We start from the raw sequence: 24,568 nt of genomic DNA, 5'->3' as shown, positions 1-24,568 counted from the left end.
TGTCCACCTTATCCATCCCATCTTGAAAGAGAATTTCATGAAGCCACCATTCAATATTGTGATCTCATGTCTGCGAATTCTTTTTTGGTCAAAAGAGGAATTCATGCATAATAAAACTCTCACCCGAAAGCTGGGGAGGAAACATTACATGATAACAACTTAAACAGCTTACACCATATTTTATAGTCTCTTGCATTTATCAAATAGAACTCATATTGTAAATCGGGCAATAGTTTTAAAATAAAAATAACAACTTTTTACCACCAAAGATGGAAATTTTTTTAGAGAGGGCGATGATATCAAATTGGAAATGTTTACAGAATTTTTTATTTATATATTTTTTAAGGATTTCACTAATAAATCCATTTTAGCATGACATAATATATAAAAGCCCTTATAGAGCCTATTGGGAGTGAAAAACCCAAAACTAGCAACTTATTATTTTCTAATTGGTTCTTATAAAATTCTAACAAATTAAGAACCAATTGGAAAATGACAAGTGGCTAATTTTTGGGTTTTCTCTCCAAATATGCTCCATTTGAATTTTGTATAATATGTTGTAATACCCCAAAAAAATTCAAAGTGGATTTTCATATTTCAATGAAAAATAATATTATGGTGGAGAATGATTATGGATATTTTATCAAGTGATTTTGGATTGAGATTATTAAAATAATTGCGTTTAATTTCAAGTTGGACAAAAATTACCAAAATACTCCTATGTGTGAAAAATTACCAAAATGCCATTGTAGGCACCCAAAAAAAAAAAAATTATCTGAAACGTGGAGGGCATCAAACCACCCTCCTCTCATTCTTCCCATCTTGCCTCAAGCTTTCAAATTTGCCATTATGAAAGGATGAGTCACATAGTCTAAATTGGTGAGCCACCTAACCTAAGATTCTTCAATCATGAATTTATTCTCATCCTCCTCATTCATTGTATCATCACTTTCTTCCTCATTCACCTTATTTTCATCCTCATTCTTCTTTTGTTCCTCCTAAAAATCCAAAATTCGTCACTTCCTTGGAGCAGCTGAGAACTCAAATTTTGGAAGTTCAAATGAGAAAACTTCCTTCATAAAAGTTGTTCATTTATGTGATTCCTATAACATTCTCCAATTTCAGCTCTATCCGACTAGCACAAGCTTCGAAAAGTTGGTACGATCACAGTATGTTTACCATTTTCTGGTTTTGCAGTAGTATGCTTAGTTTCAATATGTTTCTATGATTTTCTGTACTCAAATGACTTTGGTTCCTTCATCAAAGTTGTTCGAAATTCTGTCTATTATAACATATCAAAAATATAGGTTGATCGGACTTCTATAGCCACCTTGGGAACGTTTAGAGTGGAACTTGTTGATAGTCTTCGACCCTTATTCCTTCCCTCAGTTTCAGTCCAAAACACTCATTTTGAAAACTCAAAACACTATGATTTCTTCATGATTAAGTCTCCTCTTTATAACATATCCAAAGGTCAGCAAAGCACAACCATTATAACTCTCTGAAAATTGGTATGAACAAAACTTATTCATTGATTATATTGGATTTTCTTGTTATAGATGTGTACTTTCTCTCAAATGGCTTGTTACTTGAAAGGACCCGCCCCGAATTTTCTCAAAATCCGAGACGAACTCTTTGGAATTCCTGACATCACCCCGATGTCAGGCCCACTTACTAAAAACCGAGACTTCCTGCCGAAATTTCGGCAGAGTCTCCCCTATAATTTGGACATTTCCCAAAATTTCAACCTGCATAAAAACGCATTTAATATCCATAACTGGCAGCATGCACAATATAATTTCATGCAAATTCTCATAAATGGCCTTTGGCCTTCCAATAATTCTCAAACAACTATCAAACAATTCAAATACCAAATATGACTAATATTTAGTCTGCGGCTGCACCTAATAACCTTAGGCTGCCTACGTACCTTCCTTAAGGGATCAAGCCACACGTAGTTCTTCCCTAAAAACCCAATTCTACACTTGGGCGATGCCTTATTTTATTTCTCTGTATTTCACATATTCTCCCCATACGCCGGTACAACCAACGCCACTTATGGGGCCTGTCAACACGCCGGATAACCTACGCCACGTGCGACCATGCCATACTATCATAATATCTCCCCATACGCCGGTACAACCAACGCCACGTATGGGGCCTGTCCCAAAGCCGGATAACCTACGCCACGCGGGACCTCAATTTCATATCACAAATCTCCCCATACGCCGGTACAACCAACGCCACGTATGGGGTCTGTCGACACGCCGGATAACCTACGTCACGTGCGACCTCTACATAATACCACATAATCTCCCCATACGCCGGTACAACCAACGCCACGTATGGGGCCTGTCTCAACGCCGGATAACCTACGCCACGTGAGACCTGAACATCATATTACATAGCTCCCCATACGCCGGTACAACCAACGCCACGTATGGGGCCTGTCCCAACGCCGGATAACCTACGCCACGCGGGACCTAACTTTCACTTGGTGGTGCTTGTAGTGGATCCCACATCCGGGGAGGTACCTAAAGTAGTGCGTATAGCACTCCAAACTGACATTCTAAATTCTGTTGTACCCTTGTACAACCATATATAATTATAATTATATAAATAAATTCTAATATTGTGTAATCCTCCACAATGGTCTAGCACCCGATAATCCCCCTTTAAAAAGGTGAGATTACTCCGGAAGACTCACGGTCAACCAAGGGTCAAACTACTCTAACCCTGGTCAACCGGACTTGCAAAACCCGCGACCTCCAATTTTCGATCCGAAAGTCTCTATGGGTTCTACCAGGTACAGGACACTTGTCTTGCGAGTTTGGTTCAGATCGGACGGTCGGATTGCTCACGATCACACGATCTGACGGTTAATATAAAATATAAACTCAAAATTATTATTCGGAACATCCGGGGCTCCGATTCACGATCCGTGAATTCCTACAGGATCCTATAAATACCTAGATTAACATATATTAAATTTGGGACCATCCGACGGTCCCAACCTATCGAACCCGGATAACGCGCAATATGCGATTATCCGTTCGATAGTCAAACGACGTCCGAATTGAGATTCGCGAAATCCTACGCACTCGTGACAACCTAAGGATCTCATCGGAACACATCGCTACTTTTTTACTGTGCCCACAGGCCGCCGCACGCGCCGGCAACTCGTGGGTGCCCAAAGCGATAATGCTTCGCCGGAATATCTCAAAACCACGGCTCCAAACTCCTACCCTAGGTATAACACCCTATTTGGAGCCACTTTTGTTCTTGGACCTACCCCAAAAAGTGACCGGAAATGGCCGATCACGGCGGCCGAAGTTCGGCCGATTTTCAATTCAAAAATCGAGTTGTCTACGCTAAGAATCGATCTAATCCTACCCAACAGGCAGCTAGAGCATGAAAAATAGGTGAGAAACCATACCTTGCTCGTCGGATTTGGTGGCCGAAGGAGGGAGATCGAGCTCCTTGAATTTTGGGTTAAAATCGGTCGGATTTTTGCATTTTCCGGCGAGCACAGGTGGTTCCAGTGGCTGAGATCGGTCGGGATGGAAAGAGGAGGATGGCACGGTTCTTTTGGGACCGGTGCCACCCCGAGTGGTGGCCGGATGCGGCGGCGGCGGCCCAAAAACCGCCGCTGTGAACAGTAACAGGGGGGCTGTTCTGCGCACGCAGGGGAGAGAGAGAGAGAGAGAGAGAGAGAGAGAGAGAGAGAGAGAGAGAGAGAGAGAGAGAAAATCTGATTTTTATAAAAAAATCTCATTTCAAAATATTTACGATTGTGCCACTGGACTTCTTTTGACCATATCTCTCTCGTTACAACTCCGATTCGAGCCCACTACGTGTCTATGAACTCGTCTCAGTACGACCTATCCAAAAATACAAGTCGCGGTCCCAAACTCTCTCCGGTTAAAAATATGACTAAAATACCCTTAAATAATTAAATAATTAAATAAGGGTAAAATTTGGGGTCGGGGTGTTACATTACTTGTCATTCAATTGATCAAATTAGCCACTATCAGCTCAAGTAAATGATTCTTTGAAGATATGAAGCTCATCTTCTTATTGTCTCTTTGAGTACTAGTTGTAAATCAAGTATTGGTTAGATTGCCTCAATGACATATATCTCTTTCAAAGTGTGTTTCTGTAAAGTTCTAGATTATTTCGATGTGATTTTGTACCAATTTCACTCTAGGATTTTGTTACATCAAAATTAATATCTTAAGGGTTACTTCAAAGTTGGTTTTGTGCCATTTGAATTTAAATTGAGTTTTTTGTGAAATTTCAAAGTAGAGACTATGTTGTTGGAATTGTTTAGGTTACCACATGCCGTGTTTTGAATACATGTTTGAAAACTTTCTGATCTTGGATTTTCATGAAATTTTAGTATGTTTTACTTTCACGTATTTTCTTCAAATCTGTATCCAGTTTAATTGTAAATTGAAATTTTGGTAAGTTTTCAAAATAAAATGTACAAACTTGAAGGAAGAAAAAAAAAAAACATTCTGTAGCCTAGTCTGTTTTGGTTTCTATTTTGACATGCTTCCTTAACCCTACTTTTTATCAAATTTTGACACTTTTAATGTTTCTATGTCTAGTTGTGATCTAAAAAGTTTTACATTATTTTGATTTCAACTCAATATTTAGTGAATTTTCAAAGTTAATGTGTTCCAACCTAAATATTTAGCAAAACTGAAGTTTTTGTTTTAAATTTTCTTTATGAGCCTAGAGCCGAACCACCTGATTTTAAACATCCCAAAGAGTAGAACAATTACAGGAGGGGAATAGATTGGTTTTTCCTTGATCTTGGTTCTATGCTTGCTTGAACATGAGGTTAAAGGAGTAACGATCGGGTCGAACAACTTATCAAGTGTATTTTGGGGCTTTAGGTCTACGTGCGCCAGTAGGACACTCAAACATGTTTTTTTTTTTCCAATGAATTTTAATCAGTAAATTATCTTAATTAGGTGTTCTACTATGCTACTTTTGAGGACGAACCCGCATAAGGTTAAGCTAGTTGGACATGAGGCAGGGTTTCCTAATTTCCTGATGATAGGGCTATATCACTTTTAATCTTGGTGCTTATATATAATATTATAAATATAAATATTATTGTTGCTTTGCTCGATAAATATTATTTGATGTTATGTGAATATTATTATTGATGTTTCTCCATGGATATTATTTTTGACATTGGATGACTATTATTATTCATGTGATTAAGCTTGAAATATTATTTTTATAATTTGTATTATTATTCTACACAGATAAATGATGTTTGTGCTGCATTACATATACATCATAAATACAGTGGTATTTGGGGTGTGTGTGTCGTTTGAGGTATATCTAAGGGGTAGAAGAAGGCCTAGATATATCTGAGTAAAAATGCGAAATACATTCAAATGACGAGAGCAGGGCTTGAATATATTGATGTAATGGGAGCAGGGCCTCTAATGAAAAGTAAAAGTTGAGAAATTCGTAAACAAAAGAAAACTGGGTTAAGGGACGGATGGGTGCTAGTTCATATTTTAGGGTATTCGGAGCCATAGTGGTAAAACGCATGGTGTAGGACATGCAGGCTTATTGGCCTAAGGTACGAATTAGTGGGATTAGAAGGGAGTGAGTTCATGGCATTACCGCATATGCAAATTGATTTATCTTGTATGGTTGCATAATTTATGTATCTTGTGTTGTTTGATGCATGACACTTTGATTAATTGTGATAGTTTATCTTGAAGGGTTTGACGGTACTCTACTGGGTATTAGAATGCTCATATCCTAATAGATAGTGCAGGATTCAAGGTGAAGTTAGAGGGAGTGGGTTTCAACCAAGCTACTAGGCTTTTGTTGTTAATTTGTGTAATTAATAATTGTAAGTAGTCAACCGTTTGATAAAAATCTTAATGTGTATTTAACTACGAGTTACTGCGACTCTGATATTGTGTTGTTAAGTAAATTTGTATTAATTGTGGCTCTATTTTCTCATCATAACATGATTGTAGGATTTTATTCTTATGAGTATGGTATAACTCACACCATGATTCGGGAATATTTCTAATTTTCGAATCCGGTCGTGACATATGCCCTGCTAAAATGAGTTTTATTGAATTAAGATTCTTTGGTGCAAGGCATGCAATATATTATCACGGCTAGATTGATATAAATTATGAACATATCATTGGATTGGTGGTTTCTTTGATCGGCCTTTCGCGGTTGCTCTGTAAATGGGTTATTGTTGAGGTAAGAGTTAGACAGGGAGAGAAATGGTGGTTTGCTAGACATATTATTCTCATTATTTTCTTTTAAAAATTTTTGTTTTCTAATTTTATTTTATACAAATGAATTGATGAGTCCAGTTGTAAAAAAAAAAATTGACATGTGGCAATATTTGAATCGAAGATTACATAAATTGAGGTTTTTTCCCCTAAGTCATATTGATGTGTTCAGCCAGATTGGTGTATTCCGCCACATGTAGATATTCTGCTATATTTGTGATTTTGGGCTTCTATCCGACCTTATTGATTAGGCCCACTGGTTGAGTTAATTTAATTGTTGGATCTCGGGCTTAACCCAGTCAAATTTCAACCAGCCCCAAACACAAGTATTTTATAGTCTCTTGCATTTATCAAATAGAACTCATACTGTAAATCGAACAATAGTTTTAAAATAAAAATAACAACTTTTTACCACCAAAGATGGAAATATTTTGAGAGAGGGTGATGATATCAAATTGGAAATGTTTACGGATTTTAGTTTTTTTATTTTTTATTTGTTTAAGGATTTCATTAATAAATTCATTTTAGCAGGACATAATATATAAAAGCCCTTATATAGCCTATTTGGAGTGAAAAACCCAAAATTAGCAACTTGTTATTTTCTAATTGGTTCTTATAAAATTCTAACACATTAAGAACCAATTGGAAAATGACAAGTGGCTAGTTTTGGGTTTTTTTTTTCTCCAAATAGGCTCCATATGAATTTTGTATAATATGTCCTGCTAAAATGAGTTTTATTGAATTGAGATTTTTTGGTGGAAGGCAGGCAATATATTATCACGGCTATACGATATAAATTATGAACGGATCAAAGGATTGGTGGTCGCTTTGATCGGCCCTTCGTAGTTGCTCTGTAAATGGGTTATTGTTGGGGTGGTTAGACAAGGAGAGAAATGGTGGTTTGCTAGACATATTATTCTAATTATTTTCTTTTAAAAATTTTGTTTTTCTAGTTTTATTTTATACAAATGAATTGATGAGTCTAGTTGTAAGAAAAATTTGACATGTGGCAATATTTGAATCGAAGATTACATGAATTGAGGTTTTTTCCCTAAATCATTAGAGCATCTCCAAGAGAAATGCCAAATATAAAATATTAAATTTGAATTCCTTTTTCTATGTGTTGAGGCCCAAAAATCCAGGTTAAGGCCCAAAAATCCAGGGTTAGGCCCAAATAAATTCTCGGCCTAACTCAATGCCTTATTAAGAAAAGACCCGATTCAGAACACGCAAAAGTTCGTCATTCACGCTCGCACGAGTCATGATATACATGCCATGCCAAATAAATATTCAATCTATCATGCTAAGAGTCAAAATAAGCACTGGCTCTATAAACACATGCTAATTATCCCATCAAGCATCATAACTAAAAAACATGCCAAGCGACATGCCATGCCAAGCGGAAAATTATTATTTCACACTCAACCACGCTACAAGCTTAAGTGGGCCCAAGCCACACGAATGCCCGGGACTTGCTTGAGTGGGTTGTGGTATGGATGGTAATAAGTTGTCATGAGGCCCATTGATGGGCCAATAAATGGAGGTTTTGGGTTGCTTGGGAGCTTCGGAACTCAAGCCCATTTCTTAGGCCCAAACATGTGGGTGAGCACAAAGGAGAAAATAGTCCATTACCTTAGCCAAAATAGCCCATTAGCTTAACCAAAATTAGCCCAACACCTCAACAAATATGCCAACACTTGGTGAGGTTGGCCCATTTATTTGATAAACCAACCCACTGTCATAGAAGGCCCATGTAATTAAGATAAAGACCTGCAAAAGCCTCAGCCCCTTGCTGAAAAACAGAAGCCACGAGGGGAGCAAGATGTTCACATATGCAGAGCTACTCTAGCACATGGGAAGGAATAAGTTCCAAGCACTAAACATCCGAAGAACCAAGGGATATTAGCGCGCAAGCTGTCAGGAGGAGAGGCACCCTTCGAACCAGCATGTATATCCATTTGCTTTCCTTGATCAGATCTAGCCATGGAAGGATGAAGGAAAGAAAAAGGGAAATAGCTGAGAATGGGAGTCTCCTACTAGCTGCGGGAAAGGGCCTCGAGCTCCCAAAAATCCCTGATTTTGTGCAAATAGATTGAGGAAATTTCACCAAGATGGGAAAAGTCAAGGGAGGAGAGGAGAAAGGAAGGGAAAGACTTGGAAAAATGGGATGGAAGCCATTATAGTTTCTTGGAAAAAATGGCTTCCATCGGCTATAAATAGGGCCTCTTCTACCCAACAAACATCATCCACAACCAGAGAGCAAGTTTCCTCTCTTACTCCCAAAACCCAGCAATTTCGTCCTCAGCCCATCCTTTTCCCTTAGTTTTCCCTCTTGGCAAGTTGTTCTAACACTTGATAGAGTCTCTGTCAAACAGCCGAAAAAGGCACTCAAGCCACCTTTTTCTCTCTTTCCCTCATTCTCAACCAAACCTCTCTGCAAAACCCTTTCTCTCATACCTTAATACCCCATCTTTCCCCCAGGAACACTTAATTTTCTCTTCAGTGCTAAACTCATCACAACTTTACTCCCATGCCACAAGCCTCTCATGTCAAGCTAGAAAATTTATCTGTAAACATTAAGAAATCATCTGTAAGCAGCCATTATTTTCGGTTGGTGAAGGTAACCAAGGTGTTTCCTAAGGTTTTGCCATCCTTTCAAAGCATTTTGGAGTCTGATCTTTGAATTCAGACACAGGGGATATTTTCTTCAGTTTACTTCTTACGGCGGCCCAGCCCATTTGTAGCTGCTAGAAGAAAAAAGCCCCTACACTATGTTAATAATATATTCCATAAGTTTTATGGAAAATAAAATCTACAACATGTTACCCGAAAAGGCCTCAACATTTTAGAGTAATGGGGAGGGGATCATATTCAACTTGGGTAGACCCACTAGATGTAACGACCCGGTCCTAAATAAATTGGTAATTATTAATTTATTCAGATAAAATACCATTTTGTCCCTAGAATATTTTATTAGGTTTAAAGTTGACTTTTTGACCCAGATGGAATTTGAGAATTTCAACTGTACTATTACTTAGAGTACAGCAAGATGAGTCCGTAGACACGTAATGGGCTCGAATCGGAGTTGTAACGAAGAAGATATGATCAAAATAACCTCAGTGGCATAACCGTAATTTTGACAAAAAGGGTTTGATAAAAATCTGATTCTCTCTCTCTCTCTCTCTCTCTCTCTCTCTCTCTCTCTCTCTCTCTCTCTCTCTCTCCTCCACGCACTCTCTCTCTCTCTCTCTCTCTCTCCTCTCTCGCGACAGCAGCACAACCAGCCACGTTTTGGCCGGCCGTTCTCTCATCCGGCCACCAAAGTTGACGGGGCCGGTACCAAAATGACTGGGCCACCCTACTCTTCCAGCCCCAGCCCTTCGCAGCCGTAGCCGCCGAAAAAAGCTGTGAAAGGGCTGGTTTTTTGCTCAATTTTCGCCGGCTTCGTTCTCCGTCATCCGTCAACCATTTTCGGCGATCAAGGTATGGAAATTCATCTATTCCTCATGATCTAGCTAATGGTTAGGTAGGATTGCATCAATTTAGAGCCTAGATTGTCTAATTTTCAAATTGAATTTCAGCCGATTTTGGGATCGAGATTCCGGCCACTTCATGTCACTTTTTGGAGTAGGTCCAAGAACAAAAGTGGTTCCAAATACGGTGTTACACCTAAGGTAGGAGTCTTGAGTCGTGATTTGGAGTTTTACCGGTAAAAGGTCATCGCTTTGGACACCCACGCGCTACCGGTGCGTGTGGCGGTGCGTGGGCACTGTAAAAAAAGGGCATTGTGTCCCGAGGTGATCTCCTGGTCCTTACGAGCGCGTAGGTGTGCTCGGATTTCAATTTGGATACCATTTGAGTATCGAACGGATGCCGCCTATTGTGCATTATCCGTGTTCGATAGGTTTGAACCGTTGGATAGCCTTGAAGTTAAAATATGATAATCTAGGCATTTCTAGGAACGTGTAGGAATTCACGGATCTTGAATCAGAGCCTCAAATGTTCCGATTTAATAACTTAAAGTTTATGTTTTACAATAACCGTCCGATTGTGCGATCACGAGCAATCCGACTTTTCGATCAGGAACAAACTTGCAGGACATGTATCCTAAACCTTGTAGAACCCATAGGAACTTTCGGATCAGAATTTGGAGGTCGTGGACTCCGTGGGCCTGTTTGACCAAGTTTGGGTAGTTTGACTCTTGGTTGACCATGAGTCCTTCGAGGTAGTTTTACCTTCCCAGGAGGATTAAAATGACTGTAGTGACAAGTCTTGATCGTTAGTTGATTATGTGGAATTGAGATATTAATTTATTATTTTAAACTAGGGGAATTATCGGATGCTAGATTGTGGTTGAGGTTTTATGCATTATTGGAAATTAATATATATATATATATATATATTTATAAAGGTATAAAGAGGTTTTGGAAACAAGGATTGAGAAATTCGTATATAGTCATAATAGTAACACTTAATCGGGAATTAGGTTTGATTTGACGATGAGCTATATAAAAGGTCAAGTTAATTGTGATCAAGTATTAAGTGACTTTTTGGGGGAAATCGGGAATTTAATATTATGGTTTATAATGGAAAGTCATAGGATTACATTATGTAAAAAGTACATACTTCCCATACATGGCGTTGGATTTTTCGGCATGAGACAGGCCCTATACGTGGCGTTGGATTTTCAGACGTATGGGGAGATTATGTGATGGTTAGGTCATATATGGCGTAAGATTTTCCGGAGTGTTGACAGACCCCATACGTGGCATTGGATTTTCAGGCGTATGGGGAGATTATGTGATGGTTAGGTCACACGTGGCGTAGAATTTTCCGGCGTGTTGACAGACCTCATATGTGGCGTTGGATTTTCCGGCGTATGGGGGGATTATGTGATGGTTAGGTTGCACGTGGCGTTGGATTTTTCGGTGTGTTGACAGACCCCATACGTGACGTTGGATTTTTCGGCGTATGGCAGGTTATGTGATTATTAGGTCTCACAAGTGGCGTTGGATTCTTCTGGCGTGTGAGACAGGCCCAATACGTGGCGTTGGATGTTCCGGCGTATGGGGAGATTATGTAAATTATTAGGGAGATGAATTAAGGATTGTTATACTAAGTTGAGAAAGAAAGATGTTTGAAAAAGATTATGTTTAATAGGTTGTGATTTAAAGAAAAGGGAAATGGATAAATGCTAGAGTCTATCATTTCATATTGCTGTAATGGGTTGTATGTGGATGGAATCGGAATTTTTGTTGAAAGAACTACGTGTAGCTTGATCCCTTAGTAGGGATACGTACGCAGCCTATGGTAGTGCCTAGGTGCAGCCGTGGACTAAACGTTATTTATGTTTGAATTTATTATTTGTCTCGCTTAGGGAAATTGTTTGACTTATGAGCTTTATTGGTGATTTGCTTCGGATTATTTGAAGGCCGGAGGCCATTTATGTGAATTGCATGTTGATACCTTGTGCATGCTGCCAGTTGTGGATATTAAATGTATTTTATGCATGTTGAAATTTTTGGGATTATTCAAATTATAGGGGAGACTCTACCAAAATTTTGGTAGAAAGTCTTGATCTTTAGTAAGTGGGCTCGGCATCGGGGTAATGTTAAGATTTCCACAGGATTCGTCTCGGGTTTCGGGAAATTCAGGGTGGGTTCTGTCACCAGGCACTAGGCATCAAGGCTTCTTTCTTTTTCGGGCTAAAAGCTAAATTGTTTTCCAGAATCATCAGTCCACTAGTGCCTTCCTTGGGGCCTTGTCTTTCCATCTTGATAAAATTACAACAATTATTCTGTTGCAGTTAATTAATGCCTAGCATGGCCCTATGTTTTATTTTAAAATACAATCGATAGTCTATATTAAGAGGAGAGGGTTTCTCATATACACATTATGAAGGTGACATAGCAGTTCTTTTTTTTTTCTTTTTTTTAAAACATGAAATAATCGATCTACAAATCAGTGTCATTTTTCATTGGGTTAGACTGACCCGTCGACTTTCTAACAATATGTTTTAGTTAAAGTGCTCTTGTTTGACTTCCATTATCCATGCAATAGAATGATATAATTAGATTATGTAATTCATTCACCTACTCGGTAATTGAGTTGAGCTATAGTTACATATTGATAAGGTATACTCAGATTTTACATGTACAGGTTCCTACATGAACCCTGTTTTGGGATTTTAGGAACAAAAATATTGGGCCTGTGAGGCCTACTAAAAGGTGAAAAGTTCAAAGGTATAAGCCCGCAAACCTGAGGCCGCCCTGCAAAACTGATGTGCTCAGAGGTCCCCTTTTTCTTCCGCTCTCAAATCCAACTGACAGACAGTGACAGAGAAACGTTAATATGGATAGCGAAATGACATGGTGCGCAGGTTAAGTTGCCGAGAGAGACGAGAGGAGCGGAGGACCAAATGGCACATGAGATGTGCTTGGTTGTTTTGTTGCTGCCGCTCCTTAATTTGGAGCCTTGTGCTTTGTTTTTTTGTCTGCTCCTTTCCTTCTACTCGGCGGTTGGGCAGTTGGGCATATAATGCTCTGCTCACATTAGGCCGTTGAACTTGCCGTCCATCTTCTTGGATTTTGTCCATGAGTAGGCATCGCCTGTTTTTTTGCCTATTTCCCTCCCTCCACATCCCATCCCAAGCAACTGCTTCAGTGCTTTCAATATTGTTTGCTTGAGGTGTTTGGTTCGATACAAATTACAATGAAGGGCATTCCCTTCAGAATTACCATTCCACTATTCACATGTATAACTTGGACAATGCTATTTTCGATTCCCAAAAGGACAAAATGGAGATTCTAAAATTAGAGGTAAAGAATGTACATTTCATTCCTATAATTCACTTGAGTCAAAAAGCTTCAAGCTTTAAATTATAGAGCGGAGCTAGGATTTTAAGTTTAGGATGACAAAAACTCCAAATTTGAATCTCAAATGAGAGATCTAGACCAAAATGGTTAACCAAATAGCGGAAGAGAATGGATCCTCGGTACCAAACTTTGACTCTTACTTTCAATCAAACTAGGTAATAAATTATGTTCTTTGCTTAATTTCATTCTCATTCTTCTAATTCCTATTCCACTTCATTCCAGAAATCAAAACAGTGACTTGTAGATAACGTTTTGGTCCACACTGGCTGGCAATTTAAGCAACCGATTTCACATACATAGATCTTGTGGGAGCTAAATTCAACAATCAGATAAACAAACCCAAATATCAAATGGGATCACATAAGATCTATCAAAGATCTTAATGATCGCACATGATGTTACCCAACAACTAAGGGGATTATGGAAGATAAAGTATTCAAATATTTTTACTGAAGCAAATTGCTCATAAGGGTTAACCCAAATCACACGATATGCAACATAATTGGAGTTATGATGGAAAAACAAAGGGTTTGGTGACAAAGATGAAGAATGGATTGATTGAAAGGGGCCCTATTATAAATTCTTTAATTTATTATCAGAAAATATTTTAACATTGAAAAGTGGATTATATAGAAAAGCAATTCTCCATAAAAGTGCTTTTTGGTCTACCTAGATCACTCCCAAACTCGCCGTAAATGATTAACAAGAGATCAGTAGAAGGTTGACTTAAGTCAAAGCAGGGTTCATTAGTTTCGTAGCTTGAAATAGTGAGCAACAAACACCAAAAGGAGGATCTAGCTTTCCTCCAAAGGATCAAATTGCCTTTGCAGTATGCAAAAACAAAAATGGACAAACAAACCCCAATTAACACCCCCCATTTAATCAATCACAAGAAGAGCGCTTAGTAAAATATATATGGCTCTCCAAAGACTAACAATATGATTAATCTAATCACTCAAATAAAATAGTAATCAAGTAACCAAATATATGGGCATGGCAGAGGTAGAGTTCCTCTGTTGCTGCTGCTCCATGTTAAGCTCCCTGAGGCTGAGATAAGGAATGTCCAGCTCACCCCTACTTGCCGGAGACAGAGTTCCGGAGAGGGGTCCCGACGACGGCCTGCTTGTCGTACGGTAAGGCGTGCTCGAGCCACTTCTGCTCTCTGTGATATAGACGGGACCTGAAATTGAGGCCCTGAAGGCATTAGCCCTGGCCTGGTGCACGTCTTCTTCGCTGCGATTGTTGTGGCCATGGTGGTGGTGGGTGATGCATTTGAAGAAAAGCAGAGCGCTTTTCCACCAGCGCTTCTTCTTGGCCTTGTGGGTCTTTTTGGGGTCGTCTTTGGAGATGGGTTTCTGGAGCTTGAAATGTATGGAGTCTATGGATCTTGTTGTCTCACGCTTGTGTCTTCTTGCTTCTTCCAGGACCTTGATGTTTTTGACAAGAAAAGAAAAGGGTCAGAATCAGATAAAAACTTCGATGCAGAGTAAAAGCATTGAGAGAGAGAGAGAGAGAAAAAAAGAGAGAAATGGCGAAGATTAATGGACCTGAAAATAGTCGATTTGAGGGTCAAAGCCATAGTCGCTGAAGTGTTGAGGTTGTGGCATCGGAAATATTGGTGACTTGTTAGACATTTTCTCTGTATGTTTGTTGTGTTTCTAAGTGAAGATGAGTTTTTCGGGTTCTGTTTGTGGGAAAGCAGAGCAAAGGGTAGTAAAGATTTGGTTTTTCTTAGCAGCAGAAAATGAAAGAGGGCAAATGGAGAAGAAGAGAGGAGGGGGGAAGGAAGGAAAGTGGGGTGGAGTGAAAAAGTGAGCTTTTGGGGCTCTAGAGGCGTGTGGGAAGAGTAATGGCCGTTGGGTATTGGTAAACCCTAGTAAATGCTCTATAAACCTTTTACACTTCCAAGTTCCAAAACTATACTTTATTAATTAAATATAAAGATTTTGGATTATATAAAGCCTTCTCACGAAATGAATTGGTAATTTCATTTGTCATTTCACAAATTTGTTTCTTATTAGACATGTTGTGACTCTTCAGAGAAAGCAGAATTTACTAACATAAGAGTTAATGCCCTTTTGAATTCAAAGTTAAAGGGCCTTTTTCATTGAGGCAACGAGTTTAATTCTGTGAAAAAAGAGTCATGATTTGTAAATTGATGATCTCAAGTTCAAACTTTAATGGTATTTTGGTTGGTAATGTGTGTGAGATACTCTCATTCTCTTTATAATTTAGACTATAACTTGTATTTTTATTTATTAAAAAAAGGTTGGGTTAATGACTTTTTGCAGGTAAACTGAATGGTACAATAATATTTTCTTAGGACATTTTCTATTAAGAGGGGTGATAGTATACTAAACTCACACACACTATACGGATGCTAGGACTCGAACCTAAAATCTTTTCTGGAGAGGTAATTAGTCCAAACCATTGCACTAATGGATCCTTTTCCTACAAATTGAATGGTACAAATTGAATTTGATTTGAAACTTAACCCACTAATTTCATATTAGAGTGAAGTTCTGGCCTGGGCATTGGCCAATGTAAAAAATATCAATTAAATGCCGAAAAGCCTGTAAAGAATCCTCTAAACGCAAAGCTAGCTTATTAAGAACAAAGCTGAAAGGCTGAAGGCTGAAAGCGCACCAGTGTGGAATCCAAGAGGATCAGAAACAGTCAGTCAAAATGCATTCGGCAAGAAAAGAAAGAAATGTATTAAGAACAATTACTTTTGCTCTTGGAGATCCATGACTGGTTCAATATACGAAAATCAAATCACGTGACCTCCATACCGTGTTTGCTATTTTAATGTAAAAACAAGCCCACGGGGTTTATCTTCGGCATTAAAATTGTTTGTGCAAAAATGGCCAACACCTCAAAGAATGAACAACAAAAACTCACATGTCATTTCATGTCATGTCATGTGGTGGAGTCAAGATTGTCAAGTAGCTCATGAATCTTTGACTGTTCATGTGCTTTTTTGTACACATGTACGTGCTTATGGTGGGTGATCAGTTTGCCGCCCTTGTTTGGTGGGAGATAAATAGATTGTATCAACAATTTCTTTTTTTCCATTGTTGCTAATAATGGATAACAACATTTGATTTTTTATTGTCTGAGGTTTTTTTTTTCGCTTAAAAACTACTTTTATACGGGAAAATAAGAGTTAAATTCTTACAATGAAAGGTTGTATAATGAGGTATATGTTAAATATACACAATTTATGATCGGAGCAAAAACCACATTTACAACTCCCGTAGATGTAAAGGAGATGTAAAAGTGAATTTACACCTCCAAAAATACAAATACACCCCCTCACTGTAGATGCTTTTACGATGAATGTGAGAATAAGTGCTCTACTATCGAAATTCGAAGTTAAAACCGTCACTATACGTTAAAACTCTGTGACATACAGCCCAACAAACAAAAATGCTTACGTTTCATGTTTAGGTTTTCTAAATGGGCTTGAATAGGCCAAGCTCACGCTACCATTCCTTGATTGCTGAAACGGATCCCAACATTCTTTAATGCGATATGGGCCGACCGAGATTAGTAACATTTCTTGGGCAAATTTGCTTTCTTGCTTGCCCTTCTAAATTTATCTGCATCTCCCTCCCTCCCATGATCTAGTGAGATCTCACATCGTAGTCTATGCACCGGTTTAGCTCATAGCACAACTCAGCATCATCCTTGTCTCTCTCACTATCCAAAAACACAATTTCAACCAATTAGGTTGTCTCATAATCAATTTCTTACAATTACCCTATTTATTATTATTACTTTTTTTAAAAAAAGTTTTAAAATCATGTGCTTATCAGCTCGAACTCCCACAACATCATAATAGTGTAGGCGTGAGAAATCCCGTTTCCTTATAATTTAGACTATCGCTTGTATACAGTGGCAAAGTTAGAAATTATTCTATGGGGGCCAGTACTATAAATTCAAGATTGTATAGAGTTATATTTTAACTAATATTGTAGTTGATGTTTAAGAAATAATGGGATTTTCATGGAGTTTTGGGGGGCCACGGCCATGGCATGATTGTATGTGGCTCTACCCATGCTTGTATAAAAAACAAAAAAAAACAAAAGTCATATACTTCTCTTGCGGTGGGGAAACAACATTTTTTCTGTATCCATCCACAACATTAATAAATTAATTAGAAGTTGATTGAATTAGAGTGATTGTGCTATGGAATTGTTGAGCCCAACAGTGGAGAAATCTCCACATGTGTATTAATTATGGCCTTGGGAGAGTGACGGACAAGATGGATTTGGCCACCTAAATGCTTAAGTGAGAAGATTAAAAATAAAAAATTAAAACTATAAAAACATTTCCAATGTGTATTAATTATACTTTTAAGAAAGTAAATTATTTATTTTAAATGCAATCCTGATCATTCATAATCTTTTAATGTAATGGTTGAAAATGTGTGTTATAATATGTGTCAAAAATATGTGTTCCTCAATCTTGACCCAAGAATAATAATAGAAGTTTTACTTTTGCTCTCAATCCCAAGTAAACCTTATCATCTTTATTTCTTGGAGATCCATGACTGGTTTAATGTAAGGAAACCAAATCACGTGACCTCCATACCATGTTTGCTATTTTAATGCATAAATGGAAACCAACCAAATCATCCTCACGTGTACAACGTCATATCTAACAAGTGAAAATAAATTACAATTTTTTTGAAGGTGAAAAGCAAGCCCACGGGGTTCATCTGCAGTATTAAAATTGTTTATGCAAAAATGACAAACACCTCCAAGAATGAACAAGAAAAACTCACATGTCATGTGGGGAGTTAAGAATGGGAGGCCTCCCATTCAAGATTGTCAAGTAGCTCATGAATCTTTGACTGCTCATGTAATAGATTCTAAACACCAATTTTTTATTTTTTATTTTTAATTCCATTGTTGCTAATAATGGATAAAAATATTGGATTTCTCATTGATTTCTTAAAACTAATGTTATTGATATTACGCCATCCATGGTGAACTGCATGAGCTAGACCATCTCTCAGAGCAAGGCATTCAGCCGTAGTAATGGAATTGACTCCAATATTTTTAGCTCCAGAGAGAAGGGTGTGGGCATTGTCATTTTGAATAAAAAAGCTTGTGTTAGCAACTCCATTTTTGATTGATCCATCGAAGTTGAGCTTGATCCAACCAGAGGGAGGAGGCTTCCATTTGATAGGGGGAACAACCTGTTTTTGTTTCTTGAGCTTGTGATTCGCCTTCCAGTAGTCTAGGTGAATGAGGTTGTTGCGAGCATCCCAGATCCGCCAGCAGATAAAGAAACCTTTGCAAAAATCATTAGGACCATGTTGGTTATCAGTAGTGTTTAAAGAAGATAACCAAGCAATGTGATCCCCTACAGTAAGAACATGAGCTATAGAACCATGGATACAATTCCAAACTGACTGAGCAAAATTGCACTGCATGAACAAGTGATTAATAGATTCAGGTTGACTCCCACAGAGTGCACATTGAGGAGTAATATTGGGAATGAACCTGCTAAGTCTTTGTCTGACTGGCAATTTGCCACGCAAAAGAAGCCAACCAAACAGTTTGATCTTAGGGGGAAGAGTCTATAATTCCATAAAACATTAAGCAATTGAGTATTCGGATGAGGATTAACCTCTTGCATTTGAGTTTTATAAGCACCTTTCACTGAGAACAAACCATTGGGACTAGGTCCCCAAATCATTTTTTCAGTAATTCTAGAGAACAGGAATATGAACTAGCAACAGTATGATTCACAGTATCTTGAGAAAGAATAGTCGGTAATGCATCCTTGGGCCAAAAGTTATTAGAAACAAAAGTAAAAACTTTCAGTCGAATATCTCCCATCACCAACCAACCAACCAACATTTTTTTTTTTTTTTTGGACAAACCAACCAACTTAATCCCTTCAATAATAGAGGTCTAGTATCAAAGATAGCTTTCCAGGACAGAGACTGATTGGAGCAGTTCTTTTGTTCAAAGAAAGATTTAAGCCTTATATACTTTATGGTGACAAGTTGAGCCCACCAGTTTTCAGTATCATGTAGGCACTTCCAGCCTATCTTAGCAATAGCAGCAAGGTTAAAATGAGAAGCAGATCTGATTCCAAGTCCTCCAATTTCCTTAGGGAGGCATACCTGTTTCCAGGGCACGCGAGGGATGCCATAAACACTGGCCTTAATAAAGGTGAGTCTACCAACTCTAGAAAGGCACTTGCTTTCCAGCCAGCAAATTCCTTTTGAATTCTGTTAATGAGGTCTTTGGCATTTTGGGGGTTCTTCCAAAAAACTATGTTCTGAACCCCCAAGTACCTACCTATAGTAGATCTATGTTGAACTTGAAGAACATTACTGATGTCACATCCCGGGATCGGCTCCGCCGTAGCACGATATTGTCCGCTTTTGGGCCCCCTCTCTGCCCGCACGGTTTTGTTTCTAGGAGCTCACGAGCAACTTCCCAGTAGGTCATCCATCCTGGGATTGCTCTAGCCCCCAACTCGCTTAACTTCGGAGTTCCTACGACTCCGAAGCCAGTGAGCTCCCAAAAGGCCTCGTGCTAGATGGATGCGGGCATGCACATATAAGGCACATCACCCCTTCTCCGTTGGTTGATGTGGGATCTTACAACTGATATTAGTTTTTATAGAGTTTGTAACTCGAGGAGAGAAGTAAAGGGTGGAATTGTGGAAATTAATTTGAAGGCCAGAAGCATCAGCAAAGCAGTCCAGAACATTTCGAATCTTCCTAGCCGCAGAAGTAGAAGTTTTTGCAAAAATAAGGCAATCGTCAGCAAAAAAAAAAATTGGAGATACAGAGACCTCTAGGAGACGATAAAATCCCAATGTGATTTTTAGGGTTGGTTGACAATAAAATCCCTAAACCCTAATATAATACCAGTTGGGTTGTCTCATAATCAATTTCTTCCAATTACCCTATTTATTAATAAAGATATTTAGTCATATACCCATTATTAGCACTATAACTATAAATAAACCTTACACAATTTAATTTCTATAAACAAACCAAAAAAATGATAGCTGGCCCTATTGAATTTAATTTTGATTATTAAATTATTGTGATGCCTTATTGAGTGTTTTAGGTTTTTTATATGAAGTTTTGGGATTGGGTTTGTTTTAAGAAATTAATGGCAGTTTTGTAATTTAAAAGAAGTTAAAAACCTTTTGTTATATTGTAAATGGACTTTGAGTGTGTTTAAAAAGTTCATTTCTTCTTATTATTATTTTTTAATAATTTAGGCTCCTATATTGGTATTGGGTATAATAGTGAATATCCTTCTTATTAATATTACTTTTTGTAAGTTTTAAAATCATATGCTTCTCAGTTCGAACCCCCGTAATACTGTAGTAATTTGTGTATGAGAAGTCCCCTCCCTTATAATTTAGACTAGGGCTGGACATGGTACGGTATTGAGCTCGTACCGCTATTGATACCAGAAATTAGAATCGTTATGGTACGGTATGAGATTATCGTTTGCCAAAATTAGTACCGTACCATACCGTACCAAATCGGTATCAATGTGAAACAGTACCATTTCGGTACCAAAATTACACAACTCAAAAATCAACTAATTCAATATTCAACAAATTCATTCACCAAATAAGTGATGCCTTATAATAGATTCAACATATTCAACATCATTCAACAGATTCACAGGACCAAACCTTGGCACCAATATGTTCACACAGCTGATCTGCAGCAGCAACAGGTATAAAAATTAAGGATTTTTGAAATGATTAAATGCACTTACCGTCGTTCGCTTCTCTCTCTCTGCCTTCGCTCACATTTAAGAAACAAGAAAGAAAAAAAAAACAAAAGAATAAAAAAAAGTAGGACGCGAATGGCATCTTTGCTACAAGACATGTAGGTGGGGTTGGGGAGTTTCAGAAACTCTCTCTGGTTATTTAGATTGACTTTACAAAAACCATCTGCATTATTATATTACTGCCACTGCCAGTTTAACGCTCAAGTAAAATAGGCTAAAGGCCTAAATCTCCTGCAAGCCAGATGGCATATGGTACATAAATGTGTAACAATTATAAAAGTTATTAAAGTTTAGGCGTTCGGTACGGTACGATACTGACCTGTATTAAAAATATAGTATCGTTACCGTACTGAATACTGTCTCATTCCAAACGAAACAATATGACATCGATTTGATACGGTATAATTAGTGTACGATTTTAAAATTTCGACTTTAGATGTCCAGCTCTAATTTAAACTATCGTTTATACTTACAAAAAATAATCATCATCATATACTTCTCTTGTGGTGGGGAAACAACATTTTTTCTGTATCCATCCACAACATTAATAAATTAATTAAGGTCCAATCATCTTCCTATAAGAGAGAGGAGACGATAAAATAATAATAATCATATCGGAGCATGATTGATATGATCACATAAAACTACTATAAAACCAATAAACCAAAATTTGAAACACATGAATATTGGAGCATGATTGATCATTTTGTCAAAGGGAGGGAAATACTGAGAAGCAGCCAACCAGTAAGACATGGAAATTTGGCAAGTGAAACAAGGGCAAGCAAGTCATTTCATTGGATTCCGCGTCAACCCCGGTAGGCGACTGTTAGAAACCGCGGACTTCCTCTTTCCTCTCTCTTTTTAAGTGAGTAGAGAGAGAGACTAGAGTTGTAATGTAAGTAAGAAAAAGCAGCAGCAGCAGCAGTAAATTCAACCCTGAAATTATCAAGAACCTTCCTCGCTTCCTCCCACTTGCCCTCCCCCTCCCCCTCTTTATTAATATTCTCGTATATCATAACCTTTCCATATATTCCCCCTCTCTCTCTCTCTCAGAGACCAAAAATCAAACACCATGGTTTTTCCTTCAATGGACCAACGCCCAGACCCCGATCATCAAGACGCCTTCGCACCCCAACCCTATAAGGGCTACGCCGTCAGCGGTAAGATCATGCTCAGTGCCATCATCATCCTCTTCTTCGTCGTCATCCTCATGGTCTGCCTCCACCTCTACGCCCGCTGGTACCTCCTCCGCGCCCGCCGCCGCCATCTCCGTCGCAACCGCCGCAATCGCCGAACCCACATAATGTTTCACGAGGACCCATACGCCGCTACCCTTTCTACCCCCACACGCGGCCTCGACGCCTCCATCCTCAACTCCCTTCCCGTCTTCGTCTACTCCTCTAAATCGACTGAAACAACGCAGTTTCGTGAGCAGCCGATTTTGGAGTGCGCCGTCTGCTTGTCCGAGTTCGAGGACGGCGAGAAGGGCCGATTGCTTCCGAAATGTAAGCACAGCTTCCACATCGAGTGTATTGACATGTGGTTCCACTCTCACTCGACGTGCCCCCTTTGTCGGGCCCCGGTGGAACCGGGTCCGGAGTCGGAAACCCGCGCCGACGTGGTTTTGAATGTTTGCGAACTGGAAGGGGGTGAACCGGGTCCGAGTTCAGAGCTGTGCTCCGAGTGTTGTAATTCCGAAACTACGTCGTCGGGTTCGCGGAGAAAACCGCTGGACATCGTGGTTCCGAGAAGGAACCAGAGTTTTGGGAGGGGGGAGGACTCGGGCCGCGGCGACTCGCCGGCGAGCCAGGCGTTCAGGTCACCGATGAGTCGGATGCTGTCGTTTACGAGAATGCTCAGCAGAGACAAACGCAACGGCGGCGTTTCTCCATCGGGAGGGAACGCGGGCGGTTGTAGTTCGGTGGCCGAGTCGGAGGATATCGAGGTCGGTGGACGACAAGAGACTCGGAAAGAGTACAGGTGTTGACGTGGCGGTAATTTTATGTTGTTTTTTGGGCAGCGACATCCGGCGACTTATCAGTCAATGTATACGTGGCAGGATTGTAGCAGCACTGGATTTATCGCTGTTTTTTGTAGCTGTATATACTTGGTCGTCTTCATTTCATTGATATGTTTTTTCTTTATAATATTTTCTGGTTTTGTCGTGTTTTATATATATGATTTATATTGGTACGAAATCTTAGAATGAAAGGAGAATTTTTGGGCGTTTGATTGAATTCCAAATGGCTGTGTTCACTGGTTGCCAAAAAATGCATCTGCATGAAGACACAGAGTATTTACAAATCGGACAGAAAATTTTGCTGTTTTCATTAGGATATTTTAGAATCCAAGGCTAATTAATCTTCTTTAAAATCTTAGTTGGAGGAACAATTCCAATCCTAGTTGGAGAAACGATTTGAAATACTAAAATGAAACTCGTGTATAAGTTCGTAGTCTTTCAATTTAAAATACTAAAATAAAATTCGTGTATAAGTTTATGGAACATTACGGTTTTTCTTTTTGAGATTGAATTAGAAATAAGAATTGGCTCACTTGTTGTGTTGCCTTGGGAGGGTACAATGGTCGGTTTGCATAAAAGCTTTTAGTGAGTCATTTCCGCTCGCCCTTAATTTTAAGGAGTCAAAGTTTTTAATTTAAGGAACTCATAAAATGAATGAACTCCTTCCATTAAATTCAAATTAATAAATTGGTTGTTGACGAAGTGAAATATCTTTTTACAAAAAGAAATCAAAGCGAAAATCATAAAGTCTTGGTAGCCAATGAAAAACAAATAATAATAGAAAAAAACAAAGATAGGTTTGCCAGGCCGCCATCACCAAGCGGCTGCTAGCCTGCAGCCTGCACGACCATATTTTAGGTTTTTGTTTGAATAACCTTTTCTGTTGTTTTCTTCTTTGACCATATTTGATGTGAGCATTGTAATTGAATTTCGTGACGAATCAAAACTTCCTTCATTTTCCATGTTATTTACAGTGACATCTTTTTATATAATAATTTCAAAATGAAACAATTCAAGGATCATTCGTAAGGAAAATACCATTCAATCTTACACAGCATTGATTGGTGGTCCAATATTCTTTGACAAGTTTTCCTTCCGTTGGACACTTGCCACCAAATTGCCTCTCAGTCCCAATCAACCAACATCAGCACAAAATTGAAATAAAAATTTTGCTTCTTGAAAAAAAAACAACAAAAACCCATCCCCAATCCAAGGAGTTCCTAAGAAGAAAAAAAAAAAAAGCAGGAGTAATAGGTTCCGTTGTCTATGTTTGACTCCAGATGTCTTAAAAATTAGTGGTCGCGCTTTATCAGTGTGTATCTAATGAAAAAGAATTCAAACTCGAATGCAAAATGATGGGACGTTGTTCAGACTAACCTACTTAATCATGCATTTGCAGTGACGGTGTGATATTGACTTGGATCAAATAATCTGATGAGGAGTCAAATCAAGACCATTAAGTCCAATTGAATGGTATAAATAAGATGAGTGGGCACTAAGCTTTTATTTGAAGATGAGAAGTTGGTCTTGGTGTACAGATTACTAATACCACACGTAGTTGTGGAAAAAACCAAACCAGATTACTTACTACATCGCATT

At 38.6% G+C, this 24,568-nt stretch overlaps 2 protein-coding genes across 2 annotated transcripts; one reads left to right on the top strand and one right to left on the bottom strand.

The window, feature by feature from the left end:
• On the top strand, positions 9,478-23,193 carry LOC18790899 (RING-H2 finger protein ATL2). Its single transcript, XM_007223116.2, has 2 exons — positions 9,478-9,511; positions 21,987-23,193. Exon 2 carries the CDS (start codon positions 22,022-22,024, stop codon positions 22,934-22,936), a length of 915 nt encoding a protein of 304 aa, XP_007223178.1. The 5' UTR covers positions 9,478-9,511; positions 21,987-22,021; the 3' UTR covers positions 22,937-23,193.
• Positions 13,889-15,087, bottom strand: LOC18788378. Its single transcript, XM_007226349.2, has 2 exons — positions 14,710-15,087; positions 13,889-14,589 (listed from the first exon to the last, which is right to left on the bottom strand). Exons 1-2 carry the CDS (start codon positions 14,794-14,796, stop codon positions 14,134-14,136), a joined length of 543 nt encoding a protein of 180 aa, XP_007226411.1. The 5' UTR covers positions 14,797-15,087; the 3' UTR covers positions 13,889-14,133.

Source organism: Prunus persica, chromosome G1 (genome assembly GCF_000346465.2).
Source record: "Prunus persica cultivar Lovell chromosome G1, Prunus_persica_NCBIv2, whole genome shotgun sequence".
NCBI lineage: Eukaryota > Viridiplantae > Streptophyta > Magnoliopsida > Rosales > Rosaceae > Prunus > Prunus persica.
This window is presented reverse-complemented; position numbering and strand designations above follow the sequence as displayed.